At 40.0% G+C, this 25,007-nt stretch overlaps 1 protein-coding gene across 1 annotated transcript in view; it reads left to right on the top strand.

Moving 5' to 3' along the window:
* The window catches only part of LOC149012199 (TOM1-like protein 1), a 46,681-nt gene extending 40,219 nt beyond the window's left edge, over positions 1–6,462 (top strand). The window contains exon 3 of the mRNA XM_089159474.1: positions 5,123–6,462. Within this exon, the coding sequence (XP_089015600.1) occupies positions 5,123–5,542 (420 nt within the window). The 3' untranslated portion in view covers positions 5,543–6,462. The remainder of the gene's footprint in view (positions 1–5,122) is intronic.
* Positions 6,463–25,007: the final 18,545 nt, after the last annotated feature.

Raw genomic sequence — 25,007 nt, 5'->3', positions numbered from 1 at the left:
TTTATGCTTTGGCAGATATACATTGTAGAGCTCATGTGGGGTTGGCTCCTGCATCACTTCCAGCCTTGCTGATCTCCTCAAACATATCCCCATAGTTGGGTCCATAGGCTGCATTTGTTGGAATGTTGTGGTGGAAGGCCCTTTTGGATGAAGCAAGCCCCACTTTCTCCTTCACGTTCCTTGCATATGCTTCAACTTCCTCTGTTTTTGCTTTGGCCTCCTAATAAGGCAAGATCATTCGAAGAATATGAATTTCTGATTTGTGGCCGCTGTTGATGAAGCTTGAGCCCATGGGGGTGAGATGGGATCTAGCTCCATCCTAATGCTCTGCCTCCTCCTCATGGGCTGGATCTACCTCCCCAAAACTCCAGCTTTCTATTGGACCCAACTCTTTATGGCCCTCTGCTGCCTCCTCCAGTCATCAAGCCTTGTTTACTCTCTGCTTATCATCATAGTTCTCCTCATCTGTGCTCCCTCCTGTGACTTAGAAACCCCATACCTTCTTGGCTCCTTTGGGTCAAAGTCCTGATCTCCTAGATTTCGGAGGTCCTTTAGGCAAGCATCCTCGAACTCTGCCTGCTGTACTCTCTTCTCTGTCCTTGTTTTCCTTCTTACCTCAAATGTTGAGCCATTGCCTGTTTGATCTCTACATGCACCTTGGGGCATCCAATCACATTCCTATTTCCCCTAGCTAGATGCCACTTTAACCTATTGGCTTGGCCTCCTCCTATTTGTTTCTTGCAATAGCTACACACTTAAGACATCTTTCAAAGTATATGTCTAGTACAAGAAATATACACTAAGCATACATACATGCTTCTACTAATATCCTCCTATTTTTAACTATAAAGCATAAAATAATTAATTTTTAAAAATTTTTTATATAATTTTAGAAAATGTATAATAATTTTTAAATAATTAAACTGAATATTTAGCAACAATAAATTCAAGTCAACACCATCACAACGTAGATCAAGTGATGGTTTCCCACGTACATTAAATGCAACCCCATACATCATGCATACATATTTTTTCAAAAGTATATAATTTGGAAAATAATATTTAATATCAGAAAATTAAAAAGAATACTAGCATTAATAAAAATAAATAAATTTAACAACACAAAATCATAGATTATAGTACTAGACTAAACATATATTAATCTCATAGGCATTTAAGATTATTTAAGCCAAGATCGATGCAAAAATTAAAAAATGAGAATTTTAGGACAAACCTTGCAAGAATCTTGCAAAGTCCCCAAAGGAGGAGCAAATGATGTGATTGAAGGCAAAGGAGTTGCTGACTTAGAGTGAATGGGGTTGGAAAAAAAACCCCAAATAAGGGTTGAAACCAGAGAGGGCAAGATAGGTGGAGCTTTGTCGAAACGTGCGAAATCTCGCAGGTTTCAATCGGAAGTCAAAATTTGGGATTTTTCTGACTGCACCCAAGTTTCATCTCGGTGTTTCCAAAAACTGAGATCTCGGTTGTTTCGACAGAAATTTGTGTATATGGTCTGAATTGACTGTTTATGTCTATTGAGCATCTTGTGTGGCATGATGCATCTCTCATCTGTGAGCCCAGTTGGCTCTTGCTCAAGCTCTAGCTTTATCTCCAGCTTCCTTTAGTCATACTTGCACATCCAGTACCAAATTGGGCTTCTTTTCTTAGGAAATAGCCTAGGAATGGTTTACATAGGTTATGGGCCTTGGGTCCCTTAGGTTAAATTCATAATCAGCCAACTTATTGGAAGACCTAAGACATGGGCACATGTGTTGAGTACAAAAATGTGTATTTAAGTAGTTTAATTTAGTTTTGGAGGTCATGTGTTCACTTTAAAGTTACACGACTAGGTTTATAGATTAGCATTACTTGGATCACTTAAGGGTGGGTGGGTCTTTACCTTCTTAACTTGTTTGTAATAGGAGTCCTTATCTTTTTTGAGTAGTTAGTGAGTATCCTAAGAGATTGGGAGTTTGTCGGTCAGCTACTTGGTTAGGTACTAGTTAGGACTTAGGAGTAACCATTCCAACAATGAACTGAGTTTATTCAGGTTAAATTTAGGAATTCATTCCAAAAAGGAATTAAGTCTATAAGGCTGATTACTGCTATTATTATATTAATACTCCTCATGTAGTTCTGTATTTGATTGATCAAAACAATAGCCAAATAGGACCTTTCACAGGGAATCAATTTCAAATTTGATAGACTTAAGATGAAACATAATTCAGATGTGAATGAGGGCTGAAACTAGAGTGATATTATAAGGATAATAGCATACAAGATGGGCTGAATAGATCTTCAAAACAGGGGTAGAACTATGATGAAGAAATTGAATGGACAATATGAGGGAGTTGAGAATAAAAATGTAACATCCGGGCTTCACACCGCAAGGTGGATCGAACAGCAACCTACCTTGATCAAATACAAGGATTCTCTATAGGGAAGGAATACTAACAAAGCAATTTGATTTCAATTGATGAATTGTGTCCTCACCTCTTACATAAGTCTCTTTATATAGCTAACTAAAGAGACATAAACATTAATGGTAACATCCAACCACTAGCTAACATCACCTACCTATTAATAATTCAACTACTACCTAAGTTTTGACAAATGAAAAGTGTTATTTGACAATGAGTTCTTTTATTTTCAAAGCACAACTCCTTTTATTGACTTTTCGAGAACTAGACTTGGGCTTAGGTCTAGACCATGAAGAGCAAAATATGTGGGCTTACTTTAACTCATTAAAACAGTCCTAGCTCATGAAAGCCATGGGCTGATTTGGATGATAGTTTTAGGCCTTTGATGGGCCTGACCCAATGGGCTTCTTCTTTCTTAACTATGTCTTCAATTCGGCATCAACCCCCCATTGTGGCATATGAAAATAAAATTTGAATTTCTGAAATTAATTTGCTTGTGTAGCTCTTATCATTGGCTTCTGCCTTCTTCTCTTAGTGAGAGTATTTCTTCTTTTGGTGAGACTAAGGCTGCGTTTGTTTGTTGGAATAAAGGTGGGGTGGGGAAAATTCTGAAAAAATGTACTTCGTCATTAAATCCTAAAAGTGTGGTTTGTTTAGTTGCTTGGGGTGAGAAAGTTAAAGACAGGCTTCCTTAAATTAAGGAAACTTGTCTGGTGAGGTGGTAAATTAATTTTCCCACCCCATGCATTTTCTAAACCCCACAAAATATGTGGGACTTTGTGAAAAAGTGTGGAAAACTAAAAAGTGGGACTCACAATTAACACTTTTCCGCAAAATCCCTTCCTTTCCTTTCTTTTCCTTTTCCTTTTCCCTCACTCCACTACACATGGGGCCCATATGTTTTTTTTTCCCACCCCTTTTTTTCCACCCAACCTTTGCAAACAAACACAGCATAAGTGTTGGAGTTGAGGACTCCATTGGTGCTAAGGTTAGGAACCTTTCTCCTGTTTTGGCTGTGGGACTGACTTCATTGCTGATTTGCCAACCAAGTTGCTGATTTGTGAAGCTGGGCTACTTATGCAAGAAATCTAGCCCCTGTTTGTAGTTCAGAACTCTAGCTGCTGGTTTCTGTGTTTGGAACACTTGATCTTCTTCTTGTGTCAAGAGTCTTCTATGAGGATCTGCCATACAAGTAAAGCTTGGGAAGCTTTATTTGCCATAAGAGGAACTAATCTAAGCTGGCTTCTCTTTGTACTCCTTTCTATTTTCATTCTTCAAAATCATTTCTCACAGTAATATGCCCAGCCCTATTTTACCATTTGAATCCATCCACAATCTAATCAAGCCTCATATACTTAATCGTCTTTCGTTTGATTCTAGTTGGTTCCCAGGGTTTCCATTAAAACCTAACATCCACATGCCATGTTTCGAAGTTCAAAAAAGCTACTGCTTTGAAAACCTGCAACTATCTTCTCGAGAAGGGCCTGCCTAAGGCTAATCCAACTAGTGAATCTTCATCCCTTGTGGACCACTGCATCCCCATATCTTTTGACAAAACCTTTTGAATGTGGTCGCAGTCTGACCTGCAGAAACACTAGAATTTCGGCTTATGTTTCTCCCGGGAGGACCCAAATTTTTTATCTATCATTTTAGCCATCAATTTTTAGCCTATTTTTGATGAGACAATCCTTGTCCATCCCATTAGAGTTTAATACAAATCCCAGCTCTAAAACCTTCTGGAAAAACAAATTTTGGGTCCCCTGATTCCTTAATTCAACTTTGGTTCTTATTGGTTCTAGGAAGAACTGGCTCCTAATTTGTCTACTACCAAGCTGGGATTACATTGTACTCTTCAGTGTCCTTAGAAAAAGGATTCATATCTAGTGACTAGAACTGACCCAAACCTGGATCAGATTCCCTCGCCACCCTCTCATCGGTATCCCTAAGTGAGTTATGGCCCCATCAAAGACCTTGAAACATTAAATCAGTGTATCCTTTTTTTTTTGGCATTCGAAGCCTTAAAGAGTTTTTTCTTTTTGGCCAGAGATTTTGGCTGGATTGATCCGTGGTTGATCCTATTCAATCCAAGACTACATCAGTGTATTTGCAGTGAAAGTGTGCCTATTGACTGAGTGGAAATACCGATGTATCTTACAAATCCACCGTTTCTGCCTGTAGAGAGGTATCCTAATCATTGGTTTCAAGCACCTCTGATGGAAAGGTGAATGCTTAATGTGCTCTCATGCTTTAGTTGCACGTGGTTTGTGGTGGTGATTAAGACAGGCTGTAGCCCTTCCACCATTCTACATACACACTTGGAGTTTGTCTAATACATTGCTTGTGTATTAGGTTTCTCATGCTTACCCCCGTGCACTCTTATTAAAAGTCTCATACGGTGTACCCTGTTCTTTTTCATTTTGTCCATTTTGATTATTTGTTCTTGTTCACCTGCTCCTCAAGTCATGAAGGTGGCATGCTCATCCAAACACCAGACTACCCTTCTACAAAAAATAAAAAATACAACTAAAATAAATAAATGGTATATCTTCTGTGGAGAAACACTATGTTGTCAGTTCTCTAATCCATGCTAATGCTGTAGAATACTGAGATTGTATTAATAATGTACTAATCGTTGTGGCTTCTTGAACTTTATTTTCTTTCTACACATTGATTTTGGTATTCTCTCGTGAATATATGGACAGGATGACTTGACAACAACACTAGTACAGCAGTGCCGCCAATCTCAGTACAGTGTCCAAAGAATCATTGAGTCAGTTGGTGACAATGAAGCCTTGATCTTTGAAGCGTTGAGTGTGAATGATGAGATTCAAAAGATTCTCTCAAAATATGAGGAGCTTAAGAAGCCTACTGTAGTCCCAACTGAGCCTGAACCTGCAATGATTCCTGTTGCTGTTGAGCCTGATGAATCCCCACGCTTTGGCAATGAAGATGCATTGATCAGGAAACCTGCCGGTTCCCGAGGTGGCACTGGAGCTGGTGAGGATGATATGATGGATGATCTTGATGAGATGATATTTGGCAAGAAAAGTGGGGGGACATCTGAAGGGGGTCAGGATCCGAAGAAACATCCACCCGGGAAAGATGATCTTATCACTTTGTAGAGTTTCTTGTGCGTTTCACATATATATATATTGTTGATAATAGTGAGGTCATGTAGGTGATGATGACTCTGCTTTGTGATGGTTAGGGAAGTTTCATTTCAATTTTTTCTTTCTCCATTATTGGAAATTTTATATAGAAATTAATTCGTGGCTGATACTAGGACAATCGCTTGACATAAAACAAAAGATTTCCATGCCATGACTAGTGTCATTATTTAAATTGCTGTAGTTGATGCAAAGAAAGTTTTGATTGGATGAACGGTCCAAGCTATTGACTGCTGAGAGGAGCCAGATTTCAGGTTTGATATTGGCCTCGTCATGGTGATCTAACAGGCATGAACACAACTTGCCATATTGGTAACTGTTTGCATCTCAATTATGGCTTTTACCTTTACCCTTCGGTTCCCGTTTTAGTTCTTTTTTGATCGCTGAGGTTCCGAAATTTCATTTCCTTGCTCTTTAATTTGTTGTTGAATAGAGATATTTCTACCTGAGATTTCAGCTGAAGCATCTGATAAGAACCCTACCTGCAGATTACTGTTAAATCCGGCTAATATGTACGCTCACCCATGATTGGATATGATCGTTCTGTTATACTGCATTTCCATAGCCGTTGGATAGAGCAATTTGCTCTAAACCTCTCGACGGGTGCCACAATCTATGATTAAAGGAGACTCCGACGCCGGGGGTGATTTTCACGGATTCTGCAATATCTATCACAATTAAAATATCTAGGTGTAGGCGGACCAAAGAAAGGGGGCAAATAAAATTTCCTAATTATTCATAAATGGTTTTCATTTTCATTCATTGTTACTTACTTTGGATTTAGAATAAATCATAATAAATACTTGGGAGAAAGATGATACTTGCTAGATTGCTGACTCTACTTTCTCTGGAAGCATAAAAATATTTGCAGGGGAAAATGCCATCTTGGATGGGAAATCAGGTTCCTGATTGCGCAGGAGACCGTTACAGCAGTTATTTTTTTGTAACAAAGGTGCTTTTTATATATAGGGAAATTGGGGTTGGGATATTACAGTAGTTATCCTTCACATAGCCCCTGCCAGAAGTTCCTGATAGAGAGGCCCACTGCCACCCAATGCTGGGATTTTTATCCGCTCCAGTTCTGACACCGTACTGTTTCCTCCTGTTGGCCATTAGATCTTGGACACGTGTTGGATTCTAATCTTATGTCTACCATTATTCCAACTCTTAACCACTTCATCCCTTACCTTTTTTTTTTTTCCTCCTGTTTCGGGTGTCTGCCGTTTCCCTCTTCACCTCCGGCGACATTGAAGATAGATAGACAACAGCGGTAAACGGCCGGTTTCTGCCGTGGTGTTCTGAGTTTTGTTTTCAAAAGGACCTGGCATGGTGGATGATGGAAATGATCAAAGACTTTCTTTAATACAAGAGAAATCTGCGGAGTTATCAAGCACAGCACGAATACCATTTGGAATGCTTTTTCTCAAGATGTAATACCAAAGATTTATGATGCTATCATTGTGGTGAAGATGGATTTAAGAAAAACAACTTCTCACCTTTGCTCCATCCGCTAATTCTGAGTATAAGAGTTATTCCTTTTTGTGCTCTTAAGGGTTTTTCTCTGATTTTGGTGTTCTGTTTCTCCTTTTTATCTGGGTTTTTATTTGGTCGTGAGCTCTAGTATTTTATATGTTAAGAGGCTTCTGGATCTAAAACATGCTTTTTTGTTCCACTCGCTTCTCTTCTGAAAACAACATGCATTGCTTTAGCCGCCACCGCTTTGTTCTTCAACCGCTTCACTAAGTCTGCGCTTGCTGCCTTGGCCATCGAACCCACTGTTCAATCTGCCAAAAGCACATACGAAACAGACGATGACAAAGAAAAAGAGAGAACCCTGGAAGAGTATGTGGATTCCAATCCCAACGATGTTATGGGGCTCAGATCCCTCATGGAAGTTAAGATTAAAGCAGGCAAGGTTGACTTGATGATGGTGGTGGGGAGTTCAGTGATGCCGGAGTTAAAGAGGGAGAGTGTAAAATGAGATTGGAGGCATTGGTGTAGGTGGTGAATCGGAGTCGCCGGAGGTGAAGAGGGAGACCGCAAACACCCGAAACAGGAGAGAGAATGAAGTGGTTAAGACTTAGAATAATCATAACCATAAGATTAGAATAAAATACGTGTTCGCGATCTAACGGTCAACAGGAGGGAACAGTACCATGTCAGAATTGGAGCGGATAAAAATCCCCCAATGCTGACCCTTTTCCACAAAGGGGAATCCTAGTTGAGGGGCAAGGAGACCAACCAGAGTTTCGGCCTCAGCAGGGGCAGTTCGCTTGTCCTGTTGATTGAGAGGGAATAATCCACTTGACTCAGTACCATATTAACCTTGCACACTGGCCAATGATAATGCCGGTTTAAAATAAACCTTACTAGAATATTGTGACCAAGTACATCTAGGACGGAATTTAAAGTCCTAGAGCTTACTAAGTTTTATGGGGAGGACAACATGTCCACAGTAGAGCATGTTACATGGGTTTTAGTGCAATGTGGTCCTGCTAGTGGGGATGACATACTAAAATTAAGGTTGTTCCGTAACTCTTTGATTGGAATGGCCTTCACGTGGTATTGTAACCTTCCGGCTAACCTTGTTTTTAGGTGGCAGGATATGGAAGATTAGTTTCATGCTAGTTTTATGTGGCCGAACCTCCATTGCACATAAACAACCCAACCCACCTTCAATAAGCACTAGATGAACCTGTGGGAATGTTCATTTCATGGTTTTAAGGCGCTAAGGTGCTGATGTATGCTAGCATTGCCCGAAAGTGAATTCGTGGCGATACCTTTGGACGGCCTAACCTTAGACCTTAGGAAAACGTTTACCGCCAACAGTTTATAGACTTGGGCAGTTGTTGTCCCATGTAATGAGTTAATGAGTACTTGTTGAGGAAGGAGGAGGAGAAGAAAGCCTCCTCCATGGTTACCTACTACTGTAGCCAGAGGCTGAACAACTTGTTAGGATCTCAAACTCAAAATCCATTGTACTACGTTGATTGCCACGATTATGAAGTCAGTCTAGCTAGCATTATGAGTGAAGCAACCTTTACTTGCAAGTACTCGTCTTCTCCACCATTGAGAAAGGGAAAGGTACTAATGCAAACAAGACCACATATCAACTGTTTTCGTTTGATACCTCTAAGACAGTTGATTTTTGATCACCAGTTGAAGGAAGGGCAGATTAAATTGAGCGAAGTGCATAAGATCCCTCCACCCTCATACTTTAAAGGGAAATGTTACTGTTAAGTGGCATAACTCGTCTATACTAATCAATGTTTTGTGTTACAAAATCTTTTTAGAAGGAAATCAAGGATGGCAAGTTAAAATTCCTTGAGAAAGGGAAAGGAGTCGTGCTGGTGGATGAAGATTCATTCCTAAAGTAAACATGGTGAGTGCTTGCTTTAAGAGAAGTGTGAGATTTTAGAACCAAAATAGGGTGATGGCATCCAGACCACTAGGACGAACAAAGGAGAAGCAATATGATGGAGACCGTAGAGAACTTAGGAAAGAAGATTTCTGGGATGCTGGTCTTATGACGGAGGACGTGAGTTACGACATTTGTGAATGGAGGTTCGTCAGAAAGCAAAACTTCCGTAAGGAATTTGTTCGAGGTGGAAGTATATCTTGAACAAAGAACTTCTATCATGTTGTTCAAAGTCTATGCATAGCAAAGGACGAAGGACAGGTAGAGTGTAGTAAACCGAGTTTGGGGCAACCAGAAATCGTAAGTCCCCAAATTGAAAGCAAACCATATCAGAAACCAAGTCCAAGGAGGCACTCTTGGAAGAAAAACGCCATCCGTGAAAACCGATGCGTGAGAGAATGGAGTTTCTTGTTGATGGAGAAAAGCCTCTAGTGTATGCTATTGGACGAATTGGGACTATGGAGAAAGACAGAAATCAATGCATGGTGAGGCCTAACAAAGTACATGACAAGGAGTAGCACTAATTGCGTCCTAATAAGTTCCCCTATGATGAGGAGAGGGTGACCAAGGCCAATAAGCGCTAGATGCACAAAGAGAAGAGGATGGCCTATATTTAGGCCGAACCAAGAGCAGAGCAGTCTCAATCCATAGTGGATAGTGACAGGTAGAAGACCTTGACTTATGCAGAGGTTGCAAAGACACCCCCCAAGAATTACTATTCAGGATCTCTAGAATTCCGGAGGCCGAATGGTTGTTTTGGGTAAGAAGCCAAAGGTTTCTCACACCAAGTCTAACAGTGGTTGGCCTGAGCAGGAATCCAAGCTTAAGGCAGACTGTAGTAGGAGTGGTGGTGAGTCAAAGGAGTAGAAATCATAGCCCAATGTTGGCAACCAGAAGTAGGATGAAGCACTCTGTATGGCAAACAATGAAGCATTTAGAGACAAGAAGTCCAAAGTTGAGCATGTAGCCCCACACTTTGATCAAAAGAAGGATGGATCAACATCACTAGAGGGTTCCCAAAGTCCTATGCTGTCTAACACTTAAGTATCATAGCAGCTTTTATGAATTTTTGCAAGAGGTTCTTGGGCCAAAAGAAGCCCTTACAGTTGATATAGTGTATATTCTACCATCTCATTTCTAGTCACAGTTTGATTGGGAGGTAGAGATTAGTGATGTGGACGAAGAATTCCAAGAACCTATGATTTTGGGACATTCACCCCTTAAGGAGCCAATGAAGGGAAATGAGATATTTGGCCATTACCACAGTAAGCCAAGTGGTTGCAGCCTTCCCCATCCCTTCAAATGTGATGATTAGGCACCTACAATCTCTATACATCAAGGTGGGCCCCAATGGCCGCTTTTGGCCAAAGTTCCGAAAAAAAATTGCGCAAAAAAAAACCCCCCCCCTCCCCCCCCCCCCCTTTTCCCCTCCCCTGTTTTTTTTTTTTTTTTTAACATAATTTTTTTTTTTTTTTTTTAAGACACGCCCCGTCTTTTTCTTAAAAAAAAAGTTAAGAAGGCGGCCGGAAAGCAAGGGGGGGGACACCCTATCTATTTTGGGTGAAGAAAGGTTAGTTTAATGTTACACCTTGAAGTTGGACCTTGATTTCAGTGTTCTATCTCCTTCTTCTCTCTTTTCTTCTTCTTATGTTCTATCTTGATGTTTTGATTATGGAGAAGGTGTTACACTACTATAACTACCTATTCTCTAATCTCCTTATGTCTTAGAGTGAACCCCCAATCACTCTATCCATTCCTTGAAACCACATGGTGAATCTCCTCAATTCTTCACTGATTTTGATTGAGTTTTGGACAGCATGATCATTCTACTGTAGCTTCTTTTCTCATTAATGTTTAACATGTTTGATCTTAGCCTTTATTGCTGTTCCAATGTGTTTCATCTCCTTGAATCAATTCCCCTTTCTTTCTAGCCATTTTAGCCTTCTATGTTGACCATTGATATAAGCATTCTAGTAAGTTTCTATTTTTGATTCCTCTCATTCTAGGATTAGTATTCTTTTGATTTTCTATTTAGTTATTCTTGCCTCTGATATGTTCTTGATATTCCATTAGAGAGAAGCCTTGTTCTCTCTAATTCTTCCCTTGAATCCATGGTGAGTTTGCTATGAGAACCATGTTGTTTCCAATTTAGAAACTCATGTTCCTAATTTATAAAGTACTGATTTTTGGACCATGGATGATGTCAAATTCATGCTAGATAGTCTTAGTATGTTTGTGTGAAGTTCCCTTTCGAATTTCGGATCAATCGGACTTCAAACGAAGAAGTTATGACCAAAACGAGTGCAATCTACCTTCTTTGTCTCCATTGGTCGATTGATTGGTCGATTGGGCCGATAGACCAATCCAATCGACCAATGAGATCTGTTTTCCAGATTTAGGTCTTTGTTGCTCTATTTAAGTCCAATCTCGGGATTAGTTCGTCTCCTCTGCCTCCTAAGCCTCTGGAACGAGTTAGAACTCCATTCTAATCAATTTCCTTGCATCCTTGGTTGATCCCTCGCAAGAACTCAAGTAATCTTCTTCCTCTTGCATCAAAGGTATGTCTACACTCTCTTCTTCTTCTCCATCTCTGTTTTTCTTTCCTTTTTGGGCTGACATAGTAGAGAAGATGCTGCATTCTCTGTTGCAAACATCTCTCTACTCATCCCTCATGATCTTCCTAAGGATTAATGGCTAATGCGATGATCTTAACCATGATCATTGCAAGCTTTTGAAGGAATCATGATCTTGTCTTTGTTCATCTTTTGATTCAAATTCTGATCTTCTTAGATCTGTTTTATTGATCATATTAGTAGTCAATCGCTGTGTTTTCTTTACAAGAGTTGTAACCTATCAATCTCTAGTTCTTTCTTCTTGATCATACCATGCTTTCTCCAAGAACCATGACTAATAAATTTATGGTAAGTTTTGTTTCCTTATTTAGATTCATGTTCTTCAGTCTTAGATCTATTTTTCTTGAAGATATATGCATGCTTTTCATGATTTCTTTATCACAATCAATGATCCATCATCCTATCGTTCTTGTCCATGATTGTTACTATGAATTCTTCAAGAACCATGATTGATCTAATTATGGTAACTTTTGTTTCCTAATTTGTAACTTGAAGACTTGATTTGATTAGTGTTTTGAAGTCCTCTATATACTAGGATACTTTCATAGTAGTTTCCCCCTTGTTTGTTACCCTTTTGAACCACCAAATTTGGTTCTATATTCTAAAAACTCTGATTTTGAAGGCCACTGTCTCTATTGGTCGACTCATTGGTCGATCGAGACGATAGACCAATCCAATCGACCAATGAGTACACGCAACTCGATTTGGTCTGTTTTGGATGTTTTGATATATTTCCTTCTAGGTTTCTTTCCTAATATGATATATATACTTGTTTAGGACCTTCTTGCCAAGTTTGGGAAGATTCTCCTTGATCCTTGGAGATTCTCTTCAAGTTATATAAGGTAAGGATGGTTACTTCTATAATAGCATAGATTGTGTGATTTTAGTTTCTATATTAGAATCTTTTGGATTTGTTACCATAATTAGATTCTTTTATGAATATATTACTGCTGTATTTACTTTAATTACAGTAGCATTATTTACTTGCTTTCTTTAGTTTATGAAAGTCTTTATTTGTCAACTGTATATGAGATGAATCTTATTATGGTATATTTTCTATATACTGTATATGTGTATGATATGATTGATTTGTGATTGTGATTGATTAAGTATGGTTCGGGAAGGAGAGGTGTCCTTTTGACACTTCTGTCCTTGGACAACTACGGGAATATTATGGGATGTTTCCAGAGATGCCCTCTGGACACCTTCCTAAACTGTTGGATGACATATTTAGGACTGTCTAGTAGTGTTTGGCTAGGATGTCCCGTTATGTCAGACCCTAATCGGAGGGGTATTGAGACCGAACGACCCGTGGTAGCAATGGGGATTCGTGGGCACTCAAGACCGGTAACCAACCTGTGAGAGGACAGGAATCACATTGTGGGGACCATTTATTGGTAGGGTTGCATATGGTTAGACTTGGGCTCACGGGCGCTCAAGACCGGTAACCAACCCGTGAGGGGACGTGAGAGCTTCCCGTTTACCATATGTGGATGACCTATAGGGTTGATGAGTCCGTAGTCAGGGACTATGAGGACTCTAGTGTGAAGGATACCGGAAAGGATCGCGGGGGCGAGGAATGGACGTATCTGGATCTGACTTGATATAACTAAGTAGAAGACTTGCATTTGGCTAGGCTTTACCCTGACATGCGCCAATACTTAGACCAATGGTGATGTGAGAGAGCGGTGACTTAAACCCCAGCCATGGAATGTCCCGAGGGATGCCGGACCCACTACCAAAAGGCGTTGTGTGATTGACCTACCCAAAGAAGTATGGTGCTATGACTTAAAGCATGTCTGCCAATAGAGACCAGCATACATAGAGTTAGATTCATACATTCATTGTTTGTCTTATACCATATTGCATTTATGTTTGCTTTGTAATCCTGCCATTTATGTTATTGTGGATTTAACTGCCTTACTGGGTTTCTTTCGAAACTCACTCCTTTTGTACCATATCTGTTGTTAGACTTCTCTGCAGGTTTGGAATATGATGACGGTCCATATAAGGAAGGGCAAGGTGAAGAAGATGAAGACTGAAGATGAAGAAGAGCCGACTGAAGATGTGGATTAGATTTCTCTTGTTTCTTTTAGACTTATCTTTTACCTTACATGTATTAGCTTAGAGGTTTACTTAGATTTCGATCTACCTTCCGCATATGTTTGTGGAGTATATTTCTGCTATACTCTACAGTTGCCTTTTTATTTGGTATCATGTTTTCCGCACTCTGATATTCTTAGAGATCCTTCTAAGATCTTTTCTTGAATTTTATTATTAACTTATTAGAATACAATGATTTGTTCTTGCTTTTGATTATGTTATTGTGCTAAATGGATATGATTGTTCCTAAACTTGATCTTTAGGGATGTGGATCACACTCTCGGGTATGCTAGTTAGGGTACCGGCTGGGAGGATGTGACAACCAATGGTTGTGGTGAGAGAGTGTTGACTTAACCCCAGCCATGGTTTAAGAGCCAGGTGTGGACTTACCCCTTTACCCAGGATCCCTACAGAGGTATCCAGTCCTTGCCGGATCAAAGTGACTAGACCTACCCAGAGGAGGGCTGGTGTATATCTTAAAGCATGTCAACTGTTAGAGACTTGCACAGTTAGATCTTAGTGGCATTCATACCTTTGCACTTCATACATATCATATATGCATCTCTAATGGTTTGACTTATGGATGAGAATTATGTTGTTCTTACTGAGTTCGTCAGAACTCATTCCTTTATTTTTCTATGTTATATTAGCCTGTACAGATGGAGGATATGCGCCGGAAGATGGATTGGTTTCCCATGAAGGAGCCTTCTCGCATGAAGAGGATGAGCCACCGGAAATGGGAGATAGCCTATGCGGGAGCTCTTGCGAGTGCATGGAGTGCGCTTATAGCACCCATTGATGGGCGTAGGTTACAAATTACCAGACATTTTGCTGACCGTCTGGAGAAGAACTGGAGAACCCCTTTTCTAGATAAACATGAGAAACATTTTCTAGCTTTAGAAAAAGAAACTGGAAAGAAGATTATTTAATTCATTTTGATTGCTTCCGCTGAACTCACTAACCTTTTTGATTACTTATTCTTTCCTTGATTATTTATTGGAGTATTGGGACTCCTGTAATCCTTTTATTTAATTATTGAACTTATTCTTGCTCACGATTACCTTTACTTGCATTTATTATTATTGATGGGTAAGACCGTGGATCCTGTTCCCACGGGTTGTCGGGCGGGTAACCGAGACCGGTGGGTGGGGTGTGACAGTAGGTCTAGTAAACTTCCTATCAGTCCTTTCCACAAAGGTAGGGTTCCTACTCTGTAGGGATCTCTGGAGACTAAAATGTTCCTTCTCTGACTCTTCCACCTTCTTTGAATTCTAAACGATCTGTGCATAACTCTCAATCGGCAAGATAGTAAGGTAAGTCTTTGTCACATCCCGCCAGATCCACCCAGCCTATACCCTATCTGGGTTACCCGGGGGAGGGATCCACAGCCCTAAAGATCAAGTTTAGGAATGATCATATCCATTTAGCACAATAACATAATCAAAAGCAAGAACAAATCATTGTATTCTAATAAGTTAATAATAAAATTCAAGAAAGGATCTCAGAAGGATCACTAAGAATATTAGAGTGCGGAAAAACATGATACCAAATCAAAAGACAACTCTAGAGTATAGCGGAATTATACTCCACAAACATAAGCGGAAGGTAGATCGAAATCTAAAGCAAAGCCCTAAGCTAATGCAAGTAAAATAGAAGTCTAGAAGAAACAAGAGAAATCTAATTCACATCCTCAATCGGTTCTTCTTCTTCTTCAATCTTCATCTTCTTCACCTTGCACTTCCTCATACGGACCGTCATAGTATTCAGAACCTGTAGAGAAGTCTAACAAAGGGTATTGTACAAAGGAGTGAGTTTCAAAGAAACCTAGTAAGGCAAGTTAAATCCACAATAACATAAATCACATGATTACAGAACATAACATGATGCAATATGATATGAAACAAACAATGTATGTATGAATCTAACTCTATGTATGCTGGTCTCTATTGGTAGACATGCTTTAAGTCATAGCACCATACTTCTTTAGGAAGGTCTCATCTTACAACGCCGGTTGGTAGTGGGTCCTCCATCCCTCGGGACAATCCATGGCTAGGGGTATCTTTCTCACATCACCATTGGTCTAAGTACTGGCGCATGTCAAGGTTAAGCCTAGCCAAATGCAAGTCTTCTACTTAGTTATATCAATTCAGTTCCAGATACATCCATTCCTCACCCCTGGCGATCCTTTCTGGTACCCTTTGCACTAGAGTCAGCATAGTCCCTGACTACGGACTCATCAACCCTATTGGTTATCCACATATGGTAAATGGGAAGCTCTCATGTCCCCTCACGGGTTGGTTACCGGTCTTGAGCGCCTATGCAACCCTACCAATAAATGGCCTCTTTCGAGTATCCACAATGTGATCCATGTCCCCTCACGGATTGGTTACCGGTCTTGAGCGCCCATGAATCCCCATTGCTACCACGGGTCGTTTGGTCTCAATACCCTTCCGATTCGGGTCTGATATAACGGGGACATCCCAGCCAAACACTGCTAAACAACCCTAGATATGACAACCAATAGTTCAGGAAGGTGTCAATGCGCAACCCCGGAAACATCCCATACGATTTCCGTTGATGTCCAAGGACAGAAGTGTCAAAAGGATACCTCTCAATCCCAAACCATACCTAATCAGTCACATTCATCAATTAGTCATAACGTACACAACCATTGTCTCATCACATAGAAACATATATGTTGACATGATCAATCTCATACAACAACAACAACAACAACAATAAGCCTTGTCCCAACTAAATGGGGTCGGCTACATGGATTCTTGCCCTCCAATCAGTTCTGTTCGAGGCTATGCTAGATACAAGGCCTAAGCTATACATATCCTTTCTCACCACTTCTCCTAAGGTTATCTTAGGTCTACCCCTAGCTCTTCTAGTTCCTTCAATATGGATTATATCACTTCTCCGTACAGGAGCATTTATAGGTCTCCGTTGAACGTGGCCGTGCCACCTCAAACGACTTTCTTTAAGCTTATCACTTATGGGAGCAACTCCCAGCCCAACTCTAATATGATCGTTTCTTATCTTATCCATCCTAGTTTTGCCACTCATCCATCTTAGCATCCTCATTTCTGCTACACTGAGTTTATCTATATGATTCTTTTTAACAGCCCAACACTCTGCACCGTACATCATAGCTGGTCGAACAACGGTCCTATAAAATTTTCCTTTAAGCTTTAATGGAATACGCCGATCACATAAGACCCCGGACGCACCTCTCCACTTCATCCACCCTATTTTAATTCTTTGGGAAACCTCATCTTCCAAATCACCTCTTTTACTTATGATTGAACCTAGGTACCTAAAACAATCACTCTGAGAAATCTCTTTATCGTCAAGTATCACCACCTCATCATCTGGCCGATCATGACTAAAGTTACAAACTAAATATTCTGTCTTCGATCTACTAAGTTTAAAGCCTTTTGATTCCAAAGCTAATCTCCATGATTCTAATTTGGTATTAATCCCCACCTGGGTCTCATCAATCAACACAATATCATCCGCAAAAAGCATACACCAGGGGACCTCATCTTGAATGTCTTTGGTTAATTCATCCATTACCAGTGCAAATAGATATGGGCTTAAAGTTGACCCTTGATGTAGCCCAACTGTTATCGGGAATTCATTACTTTGTCCCCCCACTGTTCTAACACTAGTCACCGAACCATCATGCAATACTTAACTATATCTATATATTTACTTGCAACACTTCTTTTCTCTAGTACTTGCCAAATTAACGCTCTAGGGACTCTATCATAAGCTTTTTCTAGGTCAATAACTACCATATGAAGATCTTTCCTACATTCTCTATACCTTTCCATAAGTCTCCTAATTAAGTAAATAGCCTCCGTTGTAGATCTTCCTGGCATAAACCCAAATTGGTTCTCCGTAACTGTAGTTAAGTGTCTCAAACGGGTTTCAATTATTCTCTCCCATAATTTCATCGTATGGCTCATCAATTTAATGCCCCTATAGTTATTACAACTTTGAATATCTCCTTTATTTTTGTAAATTGGAACCACAACACTTCTCCTCCAATCATCTGGCATTTTCCCTGTGCTCATAATCTTATTAAACAACTTAGTCAACCAAACTAGTCCATGGGTTCCTAAGCTCTTCCATACTTCAATTGGGATTTCATCAGGACCTTGTGTCTTGCCGAATTTCATCCTCCTTAAAGCTTCTTTTACTTCGGACAATAAAAGGCATTCATAATCAAAAGAATTCATATATGTAATGCTACTGAAGTTGTAGTACCTACATCAGTAGAATCACAACAAGATATTACATTTATGGTAGTGAATCCAAATGAATCCAACATAGAAACTAAGATTCACGCAATCTACGTAATTATGGAAGTAACTATCCTTACCTTATATAATTTTGAAGAGAATCCAAGAATCAAGGAGAATCTTTCTAAACTTGGCAAGAAGATCCTAAACAAGTATACATACCTTATTAGGAAAGAAGTCTAAAAGGCAGAAGATCAAATGAATCAGAACAGACCAAGAAAAGAGCTACTGTCTTCATTGGTCGATTGATTGGTCTACTGACCCAGTCGACCAACTGAGTCAGTAACAGACAAAAAAGAGGTTTCTGATCCGAAAACAGAATTTTGCGATCCAAAACACCACCATACAAAAAGGGAATTACAATGACAGGGTACTAGTACTAAAGAACAAGTCTAACACTATCATTGATCAAAACCTAAAGATACAAATAAGGAAACAAAACTTACCATAAAAGCCCTAGATCGTTTGATTCAATGTGGTTTTTGAAGAAAACATGGTATGATCATGAAGGGAAAACTAGAGATTGATAGATTACTAATCTAGTAAAGAAAACATAGAGATTGTACACTAATCTAATCAAGAAAACAGATCTAAGAATATAAGAATTCGAATCAGGAGATGAATCAAAGAAGAAGATCATGGTTCCTTCAAAAGCTTGGTATGATCATGATTAAGATCATTATATTAGCCATCAATCCTTAGGAAACCATGAGAGATGAGTGGAGAGATGTTTGCAACAGAGGATGCAGCATCTACTCTACTGTCTCAGTCCAAAAAGAAAAGAAAAACAGAGATGGAGAAGAAGAAGAGAGTGTAGACTTACCTTTTGATGCAAGAAAAAGAGAAATGTAAGAGTTTTTGCAAGAATCCAACCTAGGGTGCAAAGAAATTGATTGGGATGGAGTTTTGACTCGTTCCAGAGGCTTAGGAGGCAGAGGAGACGAAATAAACTCGAGGATGCACTTAAATAGAGCAACCAAGACCTAAACAGTCAAAACAGATCTCATTGGTCGATTGGTTGGTCTACTGGTCCCAATCGACCAACCAGTCGACCAATAGAGACAATAAGGCCAGAATGCATTGTTTTGGTCATAACTTCTTCGTTTGAAGTCTGATTGATCCGAAATTCGAAAGGGAACCTCACACAAACATACCAAGACTATCTAGCATGAATTGGTCATCATCCATGGTCAAAAAAAAATCAGTACTTTATAATTTGGGAACATGAGTTTTTAAATTGAAAACAACATGGTTTTCATAGCAAACTCACCATGTGGTTTCAAGGAAAGAATTAGAGAGAACAAGGCTTCACTCCAATGGAATATCAAAAACATATTAGAGGCAAGAATAAATAAATAGAAAATCAAAAGAATACTAATCCTAGAATGAGAGGAATAAAAAAATAGAAACTTACTAGAATGCTTATATCAATGATCAACATAGAAGGCTAAAATGGCTAGAAAGAAAGGGGAATTGATTCAAAGAGATGAAATACATTAGAACAGCAGTAATGAAAGAAGCTACAGTAGAATGATCATGCTGTACAAAACTCAATCAAAATAAGTGAAGAATTGAAGAGATTCACCATGTGGTTTCAAGGAATGCATAGAGTGATTGGGGGTTCACTCTAAGACATAAGGAGATTAGAGAATAGGTAGTTACGGTAGTGTAACACCTTCTCCACAATCAAAACATCAAGATAGAACAGTAAGAAGAAGAAAAGAGAGAAGAAGGAGATAGAACACTAAAATCAAGGTCTAACTTCAAAGTGTAACATCAAACTAACCTTTCTTTACCCAAAACAGATAGGGTGTCCTAGCTAGGTTTGGGCTAGATTTCACAGTCTTGATTGAGGGTCTAAGCCTTTGAAGAACTTCTTCGACTTAGCTCGATCTGCCTTCAAAGATTCAGGAGTGAAGAAAAACAGTTCCTCGAACTTTTGTTGATACTCCAACACAGAAAGAGATCCTTGCATAAGAGACATGAACTTAGACTCTTTCGCATCCTTCACAGATTCAAGGAAATTGTCACACCCCACCCGTCGGTCTCGGTTACCCGCCCGACAACCCGTGGGTGCTATCCGTCACAAGATCCAAGGTTTTAGTCTATCAACAATATTTAAGACAAATATAGATAATCATGAGCAAAGAATATTCAATAACTGAATTAAATGAATTACAGGAGCCCAAAATGCTCCAATATCAAAGGAAAGAAAATAAAGAATAAAGGATAAAACAAAAATGAGGGCAGCAGAATAATTCAAAAGTATTTATATCAGTTTCTTTCCAGTTTGTTTCTCTAAGTCAATGAACTTAGACTCCAGTTTAATAAGATGAGGGGTTCTCCAATTCTTCTCCAGTCTCTGTGCGAACTGCCTGACCACCTTTCGCCTCTGACCATCAACCGGTGCGATAAGCGCACTCCATGCACCCGCAGGAACTCCCGCACATGCTATTTCCATCTCCCACTGGCGGTGCCACATCTTCTTCAAACGGGATGGTTCCTTCATAGGGAACCATCCCATCTTCAGATACAAATCCTTCCTCTGTATAGGCTAAAAACATACAAAGAATAAAGGAATGAGTTCTAAAGAACTCAGTAAGAAACAATCATATATCTCATCCATCATCCAAAAATGCCATGATACAACAGTAATATGAATGAATGCAAAACATGAATGATGCTATGATTTCTAACTATGCAAGTCTCTAATAGCTGACATGCTTTAAGATAAACACCAGCCCTCCTCTGGGTAAGTCTCATCACTCTGATCCGGCAAGGACTGGTTACCTCTGTAGGGATCCAGGGAAAAAGGGAAAGTCCACACCTGGCTCACAAACCATGGTTAGGGGTTAAGTCCACACTCTCTCACCACGACCATTGGTAATGAGTACTGGCGCATGTCTGGGTTTCTAATCCAATGCAAGGTCATAATGGTTACATGTCTACATGAAGTCCAGATACATCCCCTATGGCACCAACCAACTCGGTTCAGTATCCTTCGCAACCTAGGAGTAAGAATCCTCACGGACTGGCTACCTCTGTTGGACTCTACTCCTTAACCCTATGGTCATCCACATATTATTGGGGCGGATGCTCTCATGATTCCTCACGACACCCGGTCCGGTCCTTGGACATCCATGAGCCCAACCCTAACATATGCAACCCTACCATTTATATGACTAACAGTGGACCACCAAGTCACATCACTGTCATCACGGGTTACTCGGTTTCAATTCCCCTACCGAAAGGGTAGTAGCATGTGGGGTACCTAGCCATGCAATCTAGACTCATCTTAACAATGTCATCAATTAATCATGATAGTGCTGAAGGTATCAGCAGGCATGTGTCCCATTCCACAGCTTTCTGATATCATTAGCCAAGATATCCCAAAAGGAACACCCCAACTATCATAACCATATACCAATTACCATAATCATATAACATTCACAATTCACCAGGTAATTATGAAATCAAAGCAAACAGCAGTAGTATATTAGAAATAAATACAACTACAGCAGCATATAACAATAGAAATCAAGACTAACAACTATCAGATTAACATGTTCAAGTATATGTAGATAGATAAGATAGACTGTCCTTACTTGCATATAACTGGAACGTCCGTAAAATGGAATCCAGTAACTATTAGTAGACTTTTCTTTTAAACAGTAATCACCTAAACACAGGGTTATTAGAATATATAAGTCACATAAATCAATTTGAATCAGAACCGAAATCCAATTGGTCACTGTTTACCAGCTGGTCGCTTGTGCCGGTCGCTTAGGTTAAGCGACCGCCACTAGTGACCGCCCCAAAAACAGTGAGTTTCAATCCGAAATTCAGGCTTCTGATTACTCGATTTCAATCCGGTTTTCGAGTAATCTCATCCTAAGTCTCGAATTAAACACTCCCTAAGCCAAAAGGGTAAGAGAAAATGATCCACTATCATCAATAGATTACCCCTAACCCTCTCCTTGATTGGATTTACCATCTCACGGAAGTAGGGTTTCGTTTACGGTTATTCCATCTCAAGTAGATTAAAAAAAGAGGGTAAGAATATCCAAGGGGTAATCACAGAGACGAGGGAAAAAGGGTAAAACCAATCTAACGGAGAAAAGAGAGTAGAGAACGAAGGGTTAGTTCAATACCTCACACCAGAAAGCCAGAGAAGAAGAGAACTGATCTTCCAAGCCACTGTCAGTACTCCAGAGACTCTTTCGGATCTTCCCCGCAGCCGTCTAAACTCCCAAATAAGCAACCACAAATAAAGTAATCGTTAATGAGATGGAGGTTGCCTTTTATAGAAGTCTGGGGGCAAAATAGGGCAAAATCCCCGAAAACAGACCGGGCGATCGCTTGGGCCGGTCGCTTAGGTTAAGCGACCGCCACTAGTAACCGCCCCCATGTAATTTTCCATACAAGGGTGCTTTTACTAGGGGCTGATACCCAAGGCCAACCTAGCCCTAAATAAGAGATGGGGGAGATCTTACCTTCATTCCGGAAATCTCTGAACAACACCTGACTTCCAGAATTTCCAACTCCAGCCAAGGCAGGCTCTTCAGATAAAGGATTGATATCCATGGGTCCTGGGTATGGATCATGGGCTTCAATCCGGATACTCCACAAGTTCACCCGACTAGACCTTCGGGTTCTCGGACCTGGAATACGGATCTCGGGTTAGAAATACGGGGGGTATTACAGAAATGGTTCTTACAAAAAGCTTCCTTGAAGATTTCCTAAGAAATACCATCAGCATGAAAAGCTTCCAAAATGGGATGAGTCGCATTCCACCATGCATTTGCTTCCTGCTGAAGCTTCTACTACGAACAAAATCTTTTGTGCTTCAGTGCACTATATGTGAAATCCAGCCCTATTCTAACCTTGACCCGGACCCTGAACCCTTGATGTTTGTAGGTCCAAAGACCAGGAGTGGAGGAAGGAGAGACTTGTGGGCCCGCTCAGTTGAAGACCTGGTGTTAGATTTTGAGCCCATGGATATTGACAGTGATGCCCCTTACTTGGATGCATTGTCAGTGTTTGGTGAGAAGTTACACCTAGAAGAGGGCAATTCTAGTTGAAGTACTTGATGCGCTTCCGGTCTTGTTTCTAAGGTATTTCTCTAATCTAGACTTGTTAATTGACTTGTAGGAGAAAACCCACCTCAATTTGAATCATTCTAGCCCTTCATTTCCCTGAACCAAGCTTGTTGTCACTGCTTGGTCAACTTAATTGGTCGACTGGGCCAGTCAACCAAGCCAATCGACCAAAGGATTCCCAAATCCGAGAATTTGACGCTTTTTGGATATTCTCTTCTCTACTTAAGTGAGCCTCGTGTCTTGAACCCTATTTTACACTTTTAGCTTGCTGAGAACGACGGGAGAGCTTCCTAAGGCACTTCCTTGGTAGTGGTGAAGACATATTGCATTCAATCATTGCCAATCATTGCCTCTTGTCTCCATTATCATCTACAAGGTATGATTACTCTCTCTTGCTCTCTATTCTACTCTATTCTCCTCTTCTTCTTGCTGTTGTAACCTTGAAGTTGGTGTTGCAACCTTGCAACCACCACTTCAAGTGTTCATACCTTGCTAATACATAAACTCATTGCATTTCTACCTATGCTATGCTCTCATTTTGATTTTTGCATATGCATTTCTATGATTCTCTTCTTATCATCTTGTATTCTTGTCCTAAACTGAAGTATGAAGCATGCTAAGTCTGATTTCTATGCTAGCATATGATCCTAATCCATTGCATATCAATTCCCCTAGCTAATTCCCTAATTTTCCTTGCAATTTCATTTGATTTCAATTGAAGCTATAATTCTTGTATTTAGAACTTAGGGTTTCAATTTGGGGATTCCTAATTAGACCATTAGATTATGCTAATTACTTGCTAGATAGTGTTCTTATACTGTTGCTAACAATCCCTCCAAGTTTTGGATCGATCCGAGCCCCGGAAGCTAGGTTTTGGATCAAAATTCACTATTCAGCCCCGCACTGTTCACTTGGTCGACTGGGTCAGTCGACCAAGTCAGTCAACCAATTGGTTGCTGAACTGTGTACTTCGCCGATTTGATCCGTTCGACCTCTGCTTTTCCCGATTTCTTTTCTAATCTTTCATCTATGTTTGTCTAGGGTCTATATACCATCATTGGATCATTCTCTTGTGACCTTTGGATTAGCTTCACATCGACTCAAGGTAAGGACGGTTATCACCATATAACATAGACTATGTGATTATTACATTGATGTTGACAACTTAGTAGGCTTAGCTTCTTTGTTGTAATTGAACATCATATGACTGATGTACATGCTTTAAAATAGTAGTAATATGTTTACATACTCTTGCTTATCATGATTAATATTTCTTGTCAATTTCATATATGATTGATCATGTGATGTCATGACTTATCTTTCAATATGATGAAGTATCATGTATGTATGATATAGTGAAATTGAGAATGTGATCGAATAAGTTTGATTTGGGATTGGGGAATGCCCTTTTGACATTTCTGTCCTTGAATATCGGAGGAACTAGTATGGCATGTTCTCCGAAGATGCCCATCGATGCTTTCCCGGATTATTGGATGTCATATATAGGACTTGTTTAGATGTGTTGGCTAGGACATCCTTGTTGTATCAGACCCGAATCGGAAGGGCATTGAGACCGAACGACCAGTGGTAGTAATGTGGGTTTATGGCCGCTCAAGACCGGTAACCAACCCGTGAGAGGACATAGATCACATTACGGATACTCGTTGAGGCCATTTATTGGTAGGGTTGCAAATAGCTAGACTTGGGCTCAGGGGCGCTCAAGACCGGTAACCAACCAGTGAGAGGACGTGAGAGCTTCCCGTTTACTATTTGTGGATGACCAATAGGGTTGATGAGCCCGTAGTCCGAGTTGGTTGTAGCCATAGGATACGGGACTCTAGTGTGAAGGATACCGAA

This window comes from Hakea prostrata, chromosome 6 (genome assembly GCF_041222555.1).
Source record: "Hakea prostrata isolate BN-2017 chromosome 6, UWA_Hpros_2, whole genome shotgun sequence".
Classification (NCBI taxonomy): Eukaryota; Viridiplantae; Streptophyta; class Magnoliopsida; order Proteales; family Proteaceae; genus Hakea; species Hakea prostrata.
Note: the sequence above shows the minus strand (reverse complement) of the source record. Positions and strands in the feature narration are given on the sequence as shown.